This window comes from Schistocerca cancellata, chromosome 9 (genome assembly GCF_023864275.1).
Source record: "Schistocerca cancellata isolate TAMUIC-IGC-003103 chromosome 9, iqSchCanc2.1, whole genome shotgun sequence".
In the NCBI taxonomy this organism is placed as follows: Eukaryota; Metazoa; Arthropoda; class Insecta; order Orthoptera; family Acrididae; genus Schistocerca; species Schistocerca cancellata.
The window spans coordinates 519,993,430-520,012,224 of record NC_064634.1 but is presented as its reverse complement, the minus strand read 5'-3'; the positions used below and the strand labels follow the sequence as shown (position 1 = coordinate 520,012,224).

The window sequence follows — 18,795 nt, the reverse complement described above, 5'->3', positions numbered from 1 at the left end:
GCTGAATTACCTGTTATAGGAAAACAAGAACCCTGGCTTCAAACATTGAGAATACAGCTAAATCTCCTAAAAACCAATTGGTTATGTTCCAGTACTGTAACAAATTCCAGAAGAATGGAAAAACTGGTAGAAGCAGACTTCTGGGAAGATCAGTTTGGAATCTGGAGAAATGAAGGAACACGCAAGGCAATACTGAGCCTACAACTTACCTTAGAAGATAGGTTAAGGAAAGGCAAACATACGTTTATAGCATTTGTGGACTTGGAGAAAGCTTTTGACAATGTTGATTGGTATATTCTCTTTGAAATTCTGAAGGTAGCAGGTATAACATATTGGGAATGAAATGCTATTTACAACTTCCCCCCAAGCGGCTGACGGTTCTTTCGTGAGTTCGTGCGAGGCACACATGGGGCCCCGAGCTATTGCAGCTCATGTTTCATTCACTAGCTGCTTTTCCTTCTCCCTGCCCCCTTCCCCCCTGTCCATGCTCCTTCCCCATTGCCACCTGCTTTCGCTCTCTGTGTTCTGCTTTATGTCGACCTGGCTATTCCCCTGGTTTCCTGTATTGGTTGCAGTTTTGTTCCTTTTGTCTGTTCTTTCACCCTTTTGGTGTTTCGGTCCCCACTCGAGGTTTGACCTCCACTTCAAAATTTCCTGTTTTTAGTGTGAGCCATATGGGGAAGAACTCCCTCCCTAGCATCTACGGTGTGGATTCCTCCCCCCTCTCCCTTCCCCACCGTAGCCCCCTTCCAACCTGCTAGGTCACCAGTACGTGTAGCCAGTCTGTGTGGTGGGGCTGCTATGTACCCATATGGCTGAGCCCCCTGACAACACAGGGATCACACTACTGATACCTGAGCTGTTCTCTCACTGTGTATGCCAAGGAGTGGTTGCTTGTCTTCTTGGAGCATCAGAACTCCTGGTAACGGCTGCCGTGCCAGACGGCACTTGCTGTGGCTGGGTGGTGCCCGTGGGGAGAGCTGTGTTCAGAGTGGGTGGTATCAAGGCAGATGCTTGGCACATGAAGCGTATCAAGCTGCAAAAATCTCACATGGCCGTCCCTTCGAATGGTGAAGAATCCTTAAATGCTGTCTTGTATGACCCGGCGGCCTTCCTCTCTCTGTCTACACCGTGGGAGGAGGGCCAGGCTTGCCATCTTGGGCTGAAACCTTTTCCCTGTTACCTCGTCTGTACTAGGATATATGGGGACACAATCACCACCAAAAAGCCATTGTTTTTCGTGGAAAATATCGAAGACAGGTTTGGTGAAGTGGAGTCTATTAGTAAGATGCGGTCGGGCTCCCAGTTGGTCAAAGCTTCTACTGCCACCCAATCTGCAGCTCTTCATGCCTGTGATTGTCTTGGTAATGTCTCAGTGTCTATAACTCCTCAACATTCTCTGAGTATGATCCAGGGAGTTATTTTTCATAGGGACCTCGCCCTACTGATGAGTAACTCTGGGCTAATATGGAGCGGCGTGGCGTTCATTTGGTCCGACGTGTGCAGAAAAGTCGCAGAAACAACCACACTGATACTGGCGCCTTCATCCTGGTTTTTGAGGGGGATACCCTCCCAGAGAAGGTCAAGGTTATGTGCTACAGATGTGACATGAAGCCGTAAATCCCTCCATCTATGCTGTGCTTTCGGTGCGGGCATATGTCTTCCCGCTGTACGGTGATCCCATTGTGTGGTGACTGTGGCCACCCCGCCCATGAGGGAAGCCCTTGTGTTCCGCCGCTTGTGTGTGTTAACTGTGCTGACTGCCACTCTCCTCGTTCACTGGATTGCCCGGCTTACAAGAGAGAAAAGAAGATTAAAGAATATATGTCCCTGGATCGCTTGTCTTACACTGAAGCTTGCTAAAAGTATGAGATACTCCATCCGGTGTCACTACCTTCAACTGTTGCCTCTGTTACTTCCTCCTCCTCCTCCCCCCCCCCCTTGTCCTTACCCCAGCCCAGCCCAGCCCCACTCTCCCCTCCTCCTCCCATGCTGTTCCCACGACCTCCCATCAGGGAGTCGCCCCTCCCCCCCCGCCACCCCCATCCCGGCTGAAGAAGTGCCCCCTGTCTTTGGCATCTGCCGGTGATCGGGCTCCCTCCCAGGAACCCTCTCCCCCGCGTCTCTCAGGCCAGAAGACTGTTACCACCACTCACCCACGAGGCGCACCATCTGTGGGCCCCAAGATCGCCCACTCTCTTTTGGTTCCCTATCTTGCAGAAGCCTCTACTCCTGTCCTCCTCCACCTCAGGAAGAGAAGAAGAAGAAACATAAATCCCAAGACAAGGCGCCCTAGTGCCCCCGGAAGTGCCAACTCCCCTCTCGGAACCTGAATCTGACATTTTATTTATGAATGTCACCCTGTCCTTGTCAGTGACAACTACTGACAAAGTGACCTGACATCCTCCTCGGCTCCTTCATGCCTACCTTGGACTCGTGCCACACGATCATCCAGTGAAACTGAAATGGCTACTATCGTCACCTACTGGAAATGCAACGTCTTATCTCCTCATATTCTGCGTTCTGTCTCGTTCTCCAAGAAACGCATTTCCATAATGACCACTCTCCCACTTTACGTGGTTATTGGGCGTTCTGTCGGAACCGTGCTGACCCTGGGATAGCATCTGGTGGGGTCTGCGTTTTGGTTCACTCCGATGTTCTTGGTGACTTGACCCCCCCTATCTACCACCTGGGAAGTGATAGCGGTTAGAGTGCAAACGACTCTGGCAATCAACATTTGCAGTGTCAACCTCCCTCCAGATAGGCCACTTGCTTATGTTGCACTATCTACCTTAATTGAGCAACTCCCACCCCCGTTTCTCCTCCTTGGGGATTTCAGTGCCCACCATTCACTGTGGGGGAGTGTCACATCAACAGGTCGGGGTATCCTAATCGACCAACTTATCATGGACTTCAATTTGTGACTCCTCAATTATGGTTCCCCTATCCACTTCAGTGCTGCTCATGGCACCTTCTCTGCTATCGATCTCATGATCTCCTCCCCTGCCCTCGTGGCTTCCCTACATTGGTCATCCCATGATGACCTTTGTGACAGTGACAACTTCCCAGTGACACTATCGTTCCCCTGTTCCCAGCAGTCAGTCAGGCCCCCACATTGGCCTTTATACATGTGTGCTGTCCGCTTTGACACCTCCCTCTCTAATTCCATTGATGTAGTCGTGCAAGGCATCTCTGCTGCTCTTCTTCATGCTGCTTTCACTGCTGTCCCCCTATCCACTGGGTCCCCTCGTCATCGGCGGGTACCGTGGTGGACTGAGGACGTCGCAGTTGCTGTCCAGGACTGCCGACGGGCACTGCAGTGATTTAAGCGACACCCCTCCCAGACCAATCTCCTCACTTTTAAGTGTCTTTGTGCTAAGGCTCATTATGTTATTAAGCAGAATAAAAAGGAATGCTGGGAGTGCTGTGTTTCCTCTCTGGGGACATATGTCCATTTGTTCCGACTCCATGAGCAGCCTTCAGACTATCAATCGATGCTACTCTCATCATCCCTGGTCTCTGCCAAATGTGACCTTCTCTCGGCCCTTGAGCATGGTGCCTGTTCAGTCATCTTTCTCTGGGTCCCAAGTTATGTGGGAATCCCAGGGAATGAATTGGCTGACCGTTTGGCTAGAGAAGCAGATACTTAACCCCATTTTCCTTTCACGATTCCAGCTGCGGATATGTGGATCTACGTCAAATCTCTCTTTGACTAACAGTGGAATGCTATTTGGAGCACTACTGCTCATAGTAATAATCTCCACCCAATTAAGGAGTCTACTGCAGTTTGGGGCACCTCTTTCCATCCCTCTCAGAAGGCGTCCACTGTTTTATGTCGTTTGCACATTGGCCATACCCAGCTCACCCATTGTTTACTCCTCCATAACGACCTGCCCCCACAATTGTGGTTATGGCACCACTGACAATATCTCACATATTGGTGGCATGTCCCCTGCTTTCGACCCTTCGTGTTAAGTATAGTCTTCCTGCTTCCTAAATTTAACATTAGCGCATGAACCACGGATGGTTGACCTGGTCCTCAGTTTCCTATGTGAAAGTGGTTCTCCTTTATTCTTAGAGCTGGGGCAGGTTGGTTGTGATTGGGACTCCTTTTGCAGTCTTCACAGTATGTGACCCCATGACCGCCCCCCCTCCCCCCCTTTTTCCAGTTTTTAGATTTGGTCTCACCTGTTATGCTTGTACTGTGTGTGTTTAATGTTCATTCTTTTATAATTTGACTCCTCTGACTGAATCCATTCATTTTAGCAGACTCTCTTTCTTATGTAACCCCTTTGGAATTGCAGGACTGATGACCTCACCGTTTGGTCCCATACTCTCTCAATCAATCAACCAATCAATCAATCAATGTATTTACAACTGGTACAGAAACCAGATGACAGTTATAAGAGTTGATTGGCATGAAAGGGAAGCAGTAGCTGACAAGGGAGTGAGACTGAGTTGTAGCCTATCCCCTATGTTATTCAATATGTATGTTGAACAAGCAGTTATGGAAACCAAAGAAAAGTTTGGAGTGAGAATTAAAGTCCAGGGAAAAGAAATAACAACTTTGAGGTTTGCCAATGACATTGTAATTCTGGCAGAGATAGCAGAGGACTTGGAAGAGGAGCCGAACAGAATGTACAGTCTTGAAAGAAGGATATAAGATGAACATAAATAAAACCAGAACAAGGGTAATGGAATATAGTTGAATTAAATCCGGTGATGCTAAGGGAATTACATTAGGAAACAAGACAACTGAAGAAGTAGATGAGTTTTGCTATTTGGGCAGCAAAATAACTGATGGCCAAAGTAGAGAGGATATAAAATGTAGACTAACAATTTCAAGATTCTGAAGAAGAAAAATTTGTTATCATTGAATATAGATTTAAGTGCTAGGAAGTCTTTTATGAAGGTGTTTGTCTGGGGTGTAGCCATGTACGGAAATGAAACATGGATGCTAAACAGTTTAGATAAAATGACATTAGAAGCTCTTGAAATGTGGCACTAAAGAAGAATGCTGAAGATTACCTAGGTTGATCACATAACTAATGAGGAAGTACTGAATTAGAATTGGGGTGATGGAATTTTTGGCACAACTTGACCAAAAGGTCAACAGATTCCAAAACAAGGGATCAGTTGATAGGACACATTCTTAGATGTCAAGGGATCACCAGTTTCGTATTGTAGGGAACTGTAGGTGGTAAGAATCATGGGGGAAGACCAAGAGATGAATACATAAGCATATTCAGAAAGATGTAGGTTGCTGTAGTTATTTGGGGATGAAGAGTCTTACACAAGATAGATAGCATGGATTTGAAAGCTGTATCAAATCAGTCTTCAGACTGGAGACGACGACAACAACAACAACAACAACAACAACTAGAAATTCCTCAGCAGACCTTATAAATTGCCAAAAGAAGACTGTTACTGATGTAACAGCATAATTACGCTTCATTTTAAAAACACTGCAAAACACTATAATGACATATTTTGTATATGATTGTAGGATTCACATGCACATGTGGATGCATATATGCTTTCTCTCTCTCTCTCTCTCTCTCTCTCTCTCTCTCTCTCTCTCTCTCTTTCTCTTTCTTCTCCTACAGGTGCCCTCTGAGGTGCAAAGTGTTTGAATCAATCATTCTTAATTTTCATAATGAATGTGTTTGTTATATGTGATCTTCCTTTATTCCAGATTCATCCTCATTGTGTAGCAAACCAAAACGATGTAAGACTGAGACATCTGCCAATGCTGATACGACTGGAAGTGAACCACATTGTAGACTGAAACATATTACCCATTTAAAGGAGGTAAACTGACACTTCAGTATCTGATAGATGTTATTTTATTTCTATCCTAGCAGTATGGACTATTATGAATGCTGCTTATAATAAACTAATTTATTAGGAACTGACTATATTTAAAAATTGTAAGATATGTGCTTTCAGCAGTACTTCTAATTAAAATAACAGTGTAGAACTGTTACAGCAACCACGATACTTTATATTTTAGTTCATCATGTGCATGCATGACACTTACAAACAAGAAAAAAAAGAAACGAAACAAAATAGAAAAGAAAACTGTAAATGTGAACAGCTTTAAACTTCCATCCTCACTTAGGCTGAAAAGCCTGGATCAATTATGTTTTAAAATTTTTCACATTGCTAGACACACACACACACACACACACACACACACACACACACACACACAATGATAAAGCGCTGGTAGATAGACACAATAAAAAACACACAAATACACACACAGATTTCAAGCTTTCTCAACCCACAGTTGCTTCATCAGGAAAGAGGGAAGGAGAGGGAAAGACAAAAGGATGTGGGTTTCAAGGGAGAGGTTAAGGAGTCATTCCAATCCCGGGAGCGGAAAGACTTACCTCAGGGGGAAAAAGGGTCAGGTATACACTCTCTCTCGCGCGCGCGCGCGTGCGCGCACACACACACACACACACACACACACACACACACACACACACACACACACACACATCCATCCGCACATATACAGACACATCTTATATGTGGGAGGTAGCTCTAATAATATAAAATCATTTTATTATTCTTTGTTACAAAAAAGACCTTGGTGTGACAAAAAAGGCTGTGGTATGAGAAATGAAAATCAAGGGAGGTACAGAACAGTACCTATGTGCATTATTTAAGCTGTGACATCCCAAGTGAAAATGCATTTAATCTGACCGGATCCTAGATATCATGATAACTTAAAAAAAAGGATTTAATAATAAAGGATTTCTCGTCAATCTGTTGAAATTTAGTGATGAGCATTGTATCACAGGTTGCACAAAGATCGTGGGAAAATGCCCCCTGCGATATACTCCTCCAGGTGTTTCGGCTGCTACCAGTCCAAGATCTGGGCCATGTGGCGGCAGTATGTTCACACTGGTACAGAGTGGCACAGTGTCCAGAGCTGTGGCAGAGCATTGAGTTTGTTCTCAGCAATCCATCACGGTAAGTAAACAGTTTTTTTGTGTTTGATATAAGTAAACATTTACTGCTACACCAGTACTCTGCAGGCCACCCTACAATGTGTGGCATAGTGTTTGTCGAATACGTTTTACCATCTCCTCCCTTATTTCCTCTTACATGACTAATGGATGCATAAGAAGCATGACTGTCAATTTGCCTCTTTATAAACTGCATTATTATTATATTACCACTAAGTTCATGAAATAAGGTGTGCATTTCTCAACTCACCTAGGAAAGTCTTATAACTCACAATACACTTTCTTGAGCATTTATTTGTCAGTTTTGTGATGACCAATCTGAATTTCTTGTGCCAACAGAAAATAGTGAGGACTCCTGATTGATATACAACACCTGAAACTTGCTAAAAAGAAAATATCATAAGCACCTGCCTTCAGTGTTTAATTGTATTACTTTAGGATTTATTGAATAAATTTCAGGTTTGCACCTGTCTTACCCTTCTTCTATGTAAAGCCCCCTCATCCACCCTCCCCCACAATCACTGCCTCCCATCCCCCAAAAAATAAACTGTCCTAGATATTGGACAGTTGTAACCGATTCCATAGATTGGTTGGCGATGGTGTACTCACATCTTTGGGTCTTTTTGATTGTTTGCTCACATTACGTTGTTTTTGTACCATATTGTACAAGACAAACAACAGCACAGCCACAATGAACCAAAATTTATTCTTCTTCCACAAGCAAACAACAGTTGAGAAGAGAGACACAAACATAGAAACAATCCAGGTATGATATAAGCAGTTGCTGACACTAATTATGAACACAATATGAGGGTGAGTGTCTGCTGCACTGTACTTATAAAGAGGAGGGCACCGGTAGATGGGGCAGCGGATGCCATTCCAGGTGTACAGGTCACACGGCCTGCCGCAGGTGGCGTCTGGTGTCCGTCCCACTCAGATGCTGTTGGCAGAATATTCAAGGTGAAGCACGCCAAGTGAGCTGATGCTGTGGTACATGTTCAGGTATTACGTACAGGGTTATAACAGGTTTTGCTTGTTTTTGGTCAGCTGCCAGCTTTTGCCCTAGATTTCCCATTAAAGATTTAAAGATGCAGCCTTCTTGTATACAACTTAGCAAGCACATGTCTTCACTCCAATCATTTGTAGTTTGTTTACAGCATGGCAGTAAAGAACAATGATAAATATATCTGTGTTATCAAGAAACAATAAATCTTTCTTGGCTGTACTATTTACACCTTCCAAATCAGTTAAATGGATATCACACAGCTGATGTTTGTGGAGTACACATTGATTCTTATAGAAAAGTTGTTTCATCCTCCAAGAACAACACATGTTCCATAATTGTAAGCAAATTTGTCTGTGATAAAGATACAGTATTATGAAATGATCAACATATGTGATCAGAAGATTGTATATCAGATTTAGACTTGAATTTGGTATTACTTGATATGACCAATAAGGCATTATCACTGTAAGTAATATGTTTATTATTAACATCTGAAAATCACAAAAAAGTGAATGTGTGAAATTTTAAAAAAATCATCCTTTTAATGCACAATTATTTCTCTTTCCATAAGTATCACTTACATTTACAGAAAATGAAAATCTATAGGAAGCCTGTACACTGAAAAATCTGGAAAAACAATCTGTTTATTTATGTGACAATCTTCTGTTCTAAAATCCCCTACTGTCATTATGAATAGAGATTATGGAACAAATGAGTAAATTAGCTTTTCTATAGGTTGTAGGTGGCTCTTGTGGTACATTCTGACAGTTACTGACTAATGGTTAACTTCATTTATATACCTATTCCATTCATTCTTTCACAGATATGAAACATTCGGATGTGGAATGAGTTAAAGAGAATCAAACAATGGAAAATCCAGGATGGAGTGTAACCATATTGTGAAAAGGAATGTTGCTACTCACCATATAATGGAGATGCTGAGTTGCAGATAGGCACAATAAAAACACTGTCACAAATATAGCTTTCAGCCACACCTTTGTCAAAATTAGATGACAAACATAGAAATACTCACACGCAACTTGCACACACGCGGCCACAGTCTCGAGCAACTGAGGCAACACTGTGAGCAGTGGCACCGGTGCATACGATAGTGGCGACTGGTTGCTGCTGAGGAGGCTGGGGCGGGTAGGTGGAGGGGAGGGATAGTAGGGTAGGGGTGGCAGACAGCGATGTGCTGTTGGGGAGCACACAGAGGTGAGGGGGAAAGAAGGTAGGGCAGCTATGTGCAGTCAAGAGGTTAGTCGGAGGGCAGGCGAGAGGAGGGATAACAGAAAAGGAGAGAAGTAAAAAGACTGGGTGCAATGGAGGGATGAGGCCTGTGTAGTGCTGGAATGGTAACAGAGAAGGGCTGGATGTGAGACGGCAATGACTAGTGAACATTGATGCCAGGAGGGTTACAGGAACGTAGGATATATTGCAGGGAAAGTTCCCACCTGTGCAATTCAGGAAAGGTGGTGGTGGTGGTGGTGGTGGTGGTGGTGGTGGTGGTGGGAAGGATCCATATGGCAGAGGCTGTGAAGCAGTCATTGAAATCAAGGATGTCATGTTTGTCAGAATGCTCAGCAACAGGGTGGTCCACTTGTTTCTTGGCCACAGTTTGTCAGTTGCCACTCATGTGGACAGACAGCTTGTTGGTTGTCATGCTCACATAGAGTGCAGTGCTGTAGTTGCAGCTTAGCTTGTAGATCACATGACCGGATTCACATGTAGCCCTGCCTCAGATCGGATAGGTGATGTTTGTGACTGGACTGGAGTAGGTGGTGGTGGTGGTGGTAGGAGGTATGGGACAGGCCTTGCATGTAGGTCTATTACAGGAGTATGAGCCATGAAGTAAGAGGTTGGGAGCAGGGGTTGTATAGGGACAGATGAGTATATTGTGTAGGTTCGGTGGATGGCAGAATACCACTGTGGGAAGGATAGTGGGCAGGACATTTCTCATTTCAGGGCACGATGAGAGGTAGTCGAAACCGTGGCGGAGAACGTAATTCAGTTGCTCCAGTCCTGGGTGGCACTGAGTTACTAGGGGAATGCTCCTCTGTAGCCAGACGGTGGGGCTGCGTGAGGTTGTGGGAGACTGAAAAGATAAGGCATGGGAGATTTGCTCTTGTATGAGATAGGGAGGATAATTATGGTTTGTGAAGGCTTCAGTGAGACCCTATGTATATTTTGAGAGGGACTGCTCATCACTGCAGATGCAATGACCATGGGTGGCTAGGCTGAATGGAAGGAACTTCTTGGTATGGAACAGGTAGCAGCTGTCAAAGTGGAGGTATTGCTGGTGGTTAATGAGTTTGATATGGTACTGATGTAGCCATGTTTGAGGTGGAAGTCAACATGTAGGAAGGTGGTTTGTTGGGTCGAGTAGGACAAGGTGAAGCAAATGGGGGAGAAATTGTTGAGGTTCTGGAGGAATGTGGATAGGGTGATCCAAATTGCAAAGATGTCATCAGTGAATCTGAACAAGGTGGGGGGGGGGGGGGGGGTGTTAGGATTCTGGGTGTATTTAGGATTCCTGTAGATGGCCCATAAATAGGTTGGCATAGGATGGTACCATGTGGGTCCCCATAGCCATACCTCAGATCTGTTTGTAGATAATGCCTTCAGAGGAGAAGTAATTGTGGGTGAGGATATAGCTGGTCATGGTGACTAGGAAGGAGTTTGTCAGTCTGGAACCCATCGGGCATTGGGAAAGGTAATGTTCAATAGCGGTAAGACCATGGACATTAGGGAGTTAGTGTAAAGGCAGGGGCACCAATAGTGACGAGCAGGGCACTGTGTGGAAAAGGACCTGTGGAGGAAATGGTTGGAATCTTTTATATAGGATGGTAGGTTCCACGTAATAGGTTGAAGGTGTTGGTTTATGAGAGCAGAAATTCTCTCAGTGGGGGCAGCTGTGACACATGCAAAGTACCCAGAGAGGTAAATCTGCTTCTTCAAGCTGTTGAGACTATACCCGTTTCAGCTTCTGAATGTGAAAAACCTTCTAGCACAGAGAATATCATCATGATCAACAGAAGAAATTCCTTGCTTAGCAAATCAACTAGTATTCTTCTATTTCTAAGCTGCATGAGCCCATCTCTGAGCCTCTCTGGAACCATTTGCGTTAGAGATGACATCCCCTAAATATTGTATTCCAACTTAAGACACTTGCTACTGAATCTGCTTCAAAAATTCGAATTTTTTCTGTCTTAAATCAATATTTAAAGTTTTGTGAACAAAATGGTAGTTAAATTATCGATTCGGACATTAGGAACATCTTTAAAAACAAATTTAAATATATGTCAGTATGCGGAAACAACCATGTTTCTGCTGCTGTCGGAGTCAAACGGCGTCATTATTATTTTGCCACTTTGAAAAGATACACTGCGTAATCGTTTTTTGAGTTGGCAGCCGTGTTAGCGCACACGCTTTCTGATGCTCCATTGTTTTCCTCTGTATATCTATGGTTTTCGAGAGTTGTTTGTGTTCAAATTTCTGTATGTTGTTGACTTGTTGGTGCTGTGTCATTCTCAGAAGTAGTTATGCCTCCAAAAAAGTGTTCTGGAATGGGAAAACATAAGTTTTATGGTAATCGGTTTACTTCGTTGGAAAGTAGAGACTGTGTAATTACATCCACAAACCAATTGGATGTTATGTTGACTTCACCAAGTGCCTCAAGACAAAGCTAAAATATTTAGGTAGTTTCCAAGAATGACTGCCTGTCGAAGTCGCTGGGTCCAAACGATACATATCGAATGTGCAATCGTAAATCAATCATGCGACTCTGGTGGCGGGCATTATGAGTATGTTTACATTGGTCACTACAGCAATGACAAAAGAAAAGCATTACAAAAATACTTTTAATTGCAAAGGAGATGACCTACCTTACCCGTCATCGGTGTTGTCATCATGTGAAAGTCCATTATGGTGGTCTAGATAGATAATTTGGAAGAGTCGAACAATGTATTCTTCCTGATACTTGTTTGTTCTGCACTGTCCGCAATGAAATTGTAATGGTATTTCAGCATTGAAACTGTTCTTACGAAGTTTTACACACTTTGCACCACCACAATCTACACAGTCCCTTCTTTCCTCGTCCAGTAGTACACCTGATATGCCCGCTAAACCCACTGGGCAGAACGGGTAATAGGGTTGTGGAAAGAGCCAAAGATTGAGGTCAGTTTCTCCTTCTAATTGTCATTTTTGTAATTTAATAACCTTTACAACCAAAGCGGCAACTCTTTCACCAGAGACTGGTTTGATGCAGCTGTCCATGCTACTGTATCCTGTGCTAGCTGCTTCATCTCCCAGTACCTACTGCAATTAAGACAGCAATAAAATAATTTTAAAAAAAGCAACATGTTGTTGTTGTTGTGGTCTTCAGTCCTGAGACTGGTTTGACGCAGCTCTCCATGCTACTCTATCCTGTGCAAACTTCATCTCCCGGTACCTACTGCAACCTACATCCTTCTGAATCTGCTTAGTGTATTCATCTGTTGGTCTCCCCCTACGATTTTTACCCTCCACGATGCCCTCCAATACTAAATTGGTGATCCCTTGATGCCTCAGAACATGTCCTACCAACCGATCCCTTCTTTTGGTCAAGTTGTGCCACAAACTTCTCTTCTCCCCAATCCTATTCAATACTTCCTCATTAGTTATGTGATCTACCCATCTAATCTTCAGCATTCTTCTGTAGCACCACATTTCGAAAGCTTCTATTCCCTTCTTGTCCAAACATGTGCGAAGTGAAATACCAATGGCTGAGGGCCACAATTAAACTTCAAAATTTAAAATATATCCATAATCTTTTAAAGGCAGAAGGCTGCAATGTTTAAGCTTGAATGATAATTTTGAAATATTAATTTTGCATAATTTTAAGAAAACAAAACAAATAACCATAAGCCTAAAAGTTAAAGTAGCCGACAACAGATAATTAAACACTGGTGGCACTCACAAAGCCTCCAGGGAGGTCGGTCTGCCCTCGTTCACTTAGGTGAGGGAGGTAGTGAGCCCAACAAGTGGACAGCCTTGGACTGACTGACAGAATGACTTGCTTGCCACCAATTGGTACATGAGAACTCAAACACACGAAAGTTACGAAGCACGCAACACGAATGGATGTGGCTTGGGTAGTTGAAACTACTACTCAACTTTGACGTCCTGGGTCAGAGAACCACCAAGCTCGTAGCGATCGGACAACTCCACACACACTCCGAGACTGCACAGGGACCGGCAATGGACTCAGCGACTGCACTGCGCAGAGACTTATTCCCTGGTCCTCAGCAGCTGACCAAATGCCTGCTGGTCCGTCCCTGACAGCTGCTCCATCACGACTGAACTGCTGGTGCGTCTCCCACTCACTTCCAGACACACAACAGTGGAAATACTGGCTCGGACCCAACTATGCAGAGGAAACACGCCCACTTGCTAAACGGCATCCCTGCACCAGGAAAGGACCAACCCAAGTTCCACAAAATGGTAACTGAAGGGGACCACAAGCACTCACAGAACCAGTTACATGTCGCCCGATGAGACGACCGACCTCTCAAAGCCAGTATGCCGACAACATTTAAAATAACTTGTCAAAAAAAATCACACAAACTACACTCACAACCTGACAAACACTTGTACGATGACCTGAATGATACACAACAGTAAGTAAACGTGCACGAAGGCAAATCGAGAGTCGCACACACATACAGCTGACTCGTGAACATTCGGCGAGGCAAACGCATCGTCCGGTAGGATGACGGACCGACGATCCACCAAGACCGTGGCCCAGCTCAAGTGATGCGTGGCTGCAGTGGTCGGGCGAGCCATGTCGACGCAGACCTCAGTGCTGCTCCACGACTGGCAGCTCCGGACTGCACTCCAGACATATTCCAACCGACTGGCAGACCCGAACTCGCTATCGGAACTTGTGATGAATTACTTTACAACATACCACAATAGGGAAGTAATAGCAGTCGAGCAAAGATACTATGAGAGGGGATATTGATACGTGCTGCTAATGCCGCTCACGGTCAGGCAAAGCAGCAACTCAGGGACAGTAGTAATTTAAATTAACATAGTGAGGTGGAAGTATGTTAAAAACAGGGTGTAAAATACAAGATGATAGGAACATGAGCCACGCATGGCTACGGCTCAACCCCCCCCTCCTCCCCCCCCCCCGCCCCCCCCGCCCCCTCAAACCAAAACCTGGGGGTGATATGCCGAAATAAACTAACTAGCAGCTTCTAGAAAGGTGCAAGACAGTGGCCGAGAAAGGCCGCAAGCAGAAGGTTCTTTCGGACCCACTGCTGCAGAGCATGCCCACTGGCTACCCGACATCCCTGCCCCAGGAAGAGACTGACCTAAGTCCGGCTAGATGACCAATTCACAGCCATTGCTAAGCCAGCAACGAAAATAGCGAGATATCCACCCAGACTTCAGCAATGCAGAGGGAACAAGCCCCAGGCGACTCGACATCCCTACACAGTAGAAGGCACCGAGCTAAGCCTCACAAGATGACCAAAGCTGAAGGGATTACTCGAAGCTGACAACCCAAGAGCTACCACAACTTTAAGACTAGAAGGTAATGTCTGAAAACAGATTATCAGTACCTGCACTCAATACAGCTTACTGTCACCAGGTTGGGTTCCCTCTGGAAGACAAATAGTGACTTCAAGGCCTCCAATAACCTTAAAGGAAACTGAATTGCACAGCAGCACGCAAATGGGCTACCAATTCTGGAACACTGCCCTCCGTCGGTTGACGCCTTATTGCCAACTCATAAATGAGATGGGCTTCTTAGCAGGCCAATCTCTGGACTCTGTCTGACTGCCATTATCGTAACTCCTGAAAAAATAACAAGGCAAACAGTACCATGCCACAGACACACATGGAAACAAGAGTGAAACTGACCACAACTAGGTTGGTAAGCACGAGCGTAACCACGCTCTGCTACCAGTGATACCAGTGGCTGAGGAGCACAATTAAACTTCAAAATTTTAAAATATATCCATAATCTTTTAAAGGCAGGAGGCCGCAATGTTTAAGCTTGAAAGATAAATTTGAAAAATTAATTTTGAAAAATTTTAAGAAAACAAAACAAATAACCATAAGCCTAAAATTTAAAATAACTGACAACAGATAAACACTGGTTGCACTCAGAAAGCCTCCAGGGAGGTCGGTCTGCCCTTGTTCACTTAAGCGAGAGAGGTAGTGAGCCCAACTATACTTGATCCGCCGAAACCCAACGAAGGGACAGCCGTGGATCGACCGACACGACGACTTTCTTGCCACCAGTCTCATGAGAATTCAAACACACGAGAGTTTGGAAGCGCACAACACAAATAGATGTGGCTTGGGTAGTTGAAACTACTACTCAACTTTGATGTCCTGGGTCAGTGAACCACAAGCTCGTAGCGATCAGACAGCTCCACACACACTCAGAGATGTGCAGGGAGTGGCAACGGACCCAGCAACTGCACCGTGCAGAGACTTCTTCCCTGGTCCACAGCAACCGACTGATTGCCTGTTGGTCCATCCCTGACTGCTGCTCCGTCATGACTGCACTGCTGGTGCGTCTCCCACTCACTTCCAGACACACGATGGTGGAAATACTGCCTCGGACCCAACCGTGCAGAGGAAACATGCCCACTGGCTAAACGACATCCATGCACCAAGAAAGGACCTACCCAAGTTACACAAAATAATAATTGAAGGCAGCCAGAAGCACTCAGAGAACCAGTTACACGTCACCCGATGAGACAACCGACCTCTCAAAGCCAGTATGCCGACAACATTTAAAATAACTTCTCAAAAGAAAACATGTCAACTACACTCACAACCTGATAAAGACTTGTACGACGACCTGAACAATACACAACAGTGACTAAACATGCATGAAGACAAACTGGGAGTCGATGCACACATATACAGCCGACTCATGAACGGTTGGTGAGCCAAATGCATCATCCTGTAGGATGACTGACCAACAATCCACCAAGACTGTGGCCCGACTCGTGATGCATGGCGGCAGTGGTCGGGTGAACCGTGTTGACGCAGACCTCACTGCTGCTCCAACCCAACTGCACTAGTGCCGCATTGCAACTCCCGACTGGCAGGTCCGGACTGCACTGCAGACATATTCCAAATGACTGGCAGACCTGAACTCGCTACCCGAACTCGTGACGAACTACTTTATGACAGACAATGACAGGGAAGTAATAGCAGTCGAGTAAAGATACTACGAGAGGGGTATCGATACGTGCTGCTAACACCACTCACGGTCAGGCAAAGCAGCAACTCAGTGACAGCAGTAATTTAAATTAATGTAGTGAGGTGGAAGTATGTTAAAAACAGGGTGTAAAATACATGATGACGGGAACACGAGCCATGCACGGCTCAACCATATTTGTGATAAAAAGTCGAACAATTTCCTACACTGGATAAACATGGAATTAGGTTCTTCCATGTGAGAGAATCCGCAGAAGAAATGTCAGGAGCATCAGAGATCCCAGTCACTAATGACATAAATCGTCTTGGTTCCCTTAGCAACTCCCAAATAATTCGTGGGGGTATGTAATTTAGAGCAAATAAGGGAATGACAGAAAACAGATAAAAATGATGATCACAAGTAATTGAACACAACACCTGCCACCGGAGTTGCATGATCGATTTACGATTGTACATTCAATATGTATCATTTGGACCCAGCAACTTTGATAGGCAATCATTCTTGGAAATTACCAATATTTGAGTACCCAGAGTGACATTTCTATAAAATACAATCAAAATACTGTAACAGAATGTTTCCATAATTGCTGAATTGAGTGCTTTATGTTCGCTTCTAAAGAATGCTGCTATGTGTGCACTTTGTGGAAAAGGTAGTATTAAAATCGTCGAAGATTTTGAAGGAAGGAAAGGTATGGCTAGTAAGTTACAAGTGTTTTGTGATTCTATGGGGGTAACTAAAACTAGGTATTCTTCTGGATTGTGCAAAGGAAGAGTTTATAACTCAAATATCAAACTTTCATATGGAATGAGGTGTATTGGGAAGGGTAGAAAGGCATCTCAAACATTTTGTGCTTTCTTGAATTTGACCCCGCCTACAAGATTTGAGAAGTTCACACAGTTACTTCTTGAAAGTCTTGGTCAAGTGAGTGCTGTTTCAGTGAAGAAAGCAGTAGAAGAAACTGTGTTATGCAATGACGGTGACACTGATATAGCTGCAGCCTTTGATGGGACATGGCAGAAGCGTGGTCAGCTATCATTGAATGGTGTTGTCACCGCAACATCCCTATAAAATGGAACGGTGACTGGCATAGACTGTATGGTTCCAAAGGAAATAACCAGGATCATGTTTGTGTTCAGAATTTTTTCTGGGTACAGTGGTGGAATGGAATCAGAGGGAGTTCTCAGAATATTTCAAAGATCAGAAGAGAACTATGGTGTATGGTATGTGAAATACCTTGGAGATGGAAACTCCAAAGGGTTTTCAAATGTGATGGAAAATATGCCTTATGGAGGAACTGTAAAAATAGAAGAGTTAGTGTGTTGGTCATGTCCAAAAGAGGATGGTCACATGTTTATGTAAGCTAATAAAAGATATGAAGGGGGAAAAGCTCAGTGATGGCAAACCAATTGGTGGCTGGGATCGTCTCTCTAAGGAAGAGGTGGACAAACTGCAGCTCTGTTATGGTTTAGCCATAAGAAGGAATTGAGACAATATTGAGGCCATGAAGAAAGCAATATGGGCTACCTTTTTCCATAAAGCTTCTATGGATGACCATCCACAGCATGGTCTCTGCGACAGTGGTGTAGACACATGGTGTGGGTACAAAAAAGCAATAGCAAATGGTGGGACTTGTGCACACCATCACTCCCTGCCATTTGAGGTATTGGAAGCAGTTAAGCCCACATACAGGGCCCTATGTGACACTAAACTATTGTCACGGTGCTTACATGGAAAGACACAAAATGTTAATGAATGTTTCAACCATGTGATATGGGAATGCCTGCCTAAAACTGTGTTTGTTGGTTTCAATACCATGAGATTATGGGTATTAGATGCAGTTATTTGCTTTAATGATGGTTTCAATATGAGACAAGCACTGATGGAAGTTGATTCCTTGAGAGTGGCCAAAAATGGGTTCTTGAGGCAACTAAAGAGGCCAGAATAGCAAAGAGGAGCAAGAGGAGGAAGAGAGAAGATGAAGAACACACAAACCAAGAATATTATGCAACTGGAGGGTTTTAAGGACAACAGAGGTGAATAACAGATGAAATGTACCTTTAAACTGAATTTCCCAAGAATCAAATTTTCTGACATGTTAATTTTATTCAAAGAAGAAAAAAACTATTTGAGCTAGATGTCTGAAATTTTCGTCATATTTCAGGCTACCATTTGGAGAAAAGTAGACTACAGACACCAGCTTACTATCACCAGGAGGAGAAATATACCCTTATTAATTATAAAAAATTACATTAATTTTGATTGTTTAATTTATCTATTTATAGTATAAAAACTATTGATTGAAATCATTCAATTTTAGTCTACTTTTTTAGATAACAGTGTCAGAAATGTGTGCACAAAGTTTTAAGCGTCTAAAAAAAGTAGTTAATAAGACTGCAAACATAGACTGGCAGGAAAAATTTTAAATTACTAACCGACATAAATGTTTATATAATAAAGTTTATATCAAAGCTATTCTGATTATTCTTATACCAAAATTTTCATCCTTAAAACACTTTCATTGTCCTAAAATTTCTTTGTATTCAGAGTTCACATTATATAGTTAGACCATCATTAACTTCATGAAA

The 18,795-nt window shown here is 43.9% G+C and overlaps 1 protein-coding gene across 2 annotated transcripts in view; it reads left to right on the top strand.

Moving 5' to 3' along the window:
• The window catches only part of LOC126100838 (F-box/LRR-repeat protein 3-like), a 310,744-nt gene that overhangs the window by 276,758 nt on the left and 15,191 nt on the right, over positions 1–18,795 (top strand). For both annotated transcript variants that reach the window (XM_049911491.1, XM_049911490.1), the window contains 2 exons: positions 5,696–5,811; positions 6,812–6,984. In XM_049911491.1, coding sequence (XP_049767448.1) covers positions 5,696–5,811; positions 6,812–6,984 — 289 coding nt within the window. The remainder of the gene's footprint in view (positions 1–5,695; positions 5,812–6,811; positions 6,985–18,795) is intronic.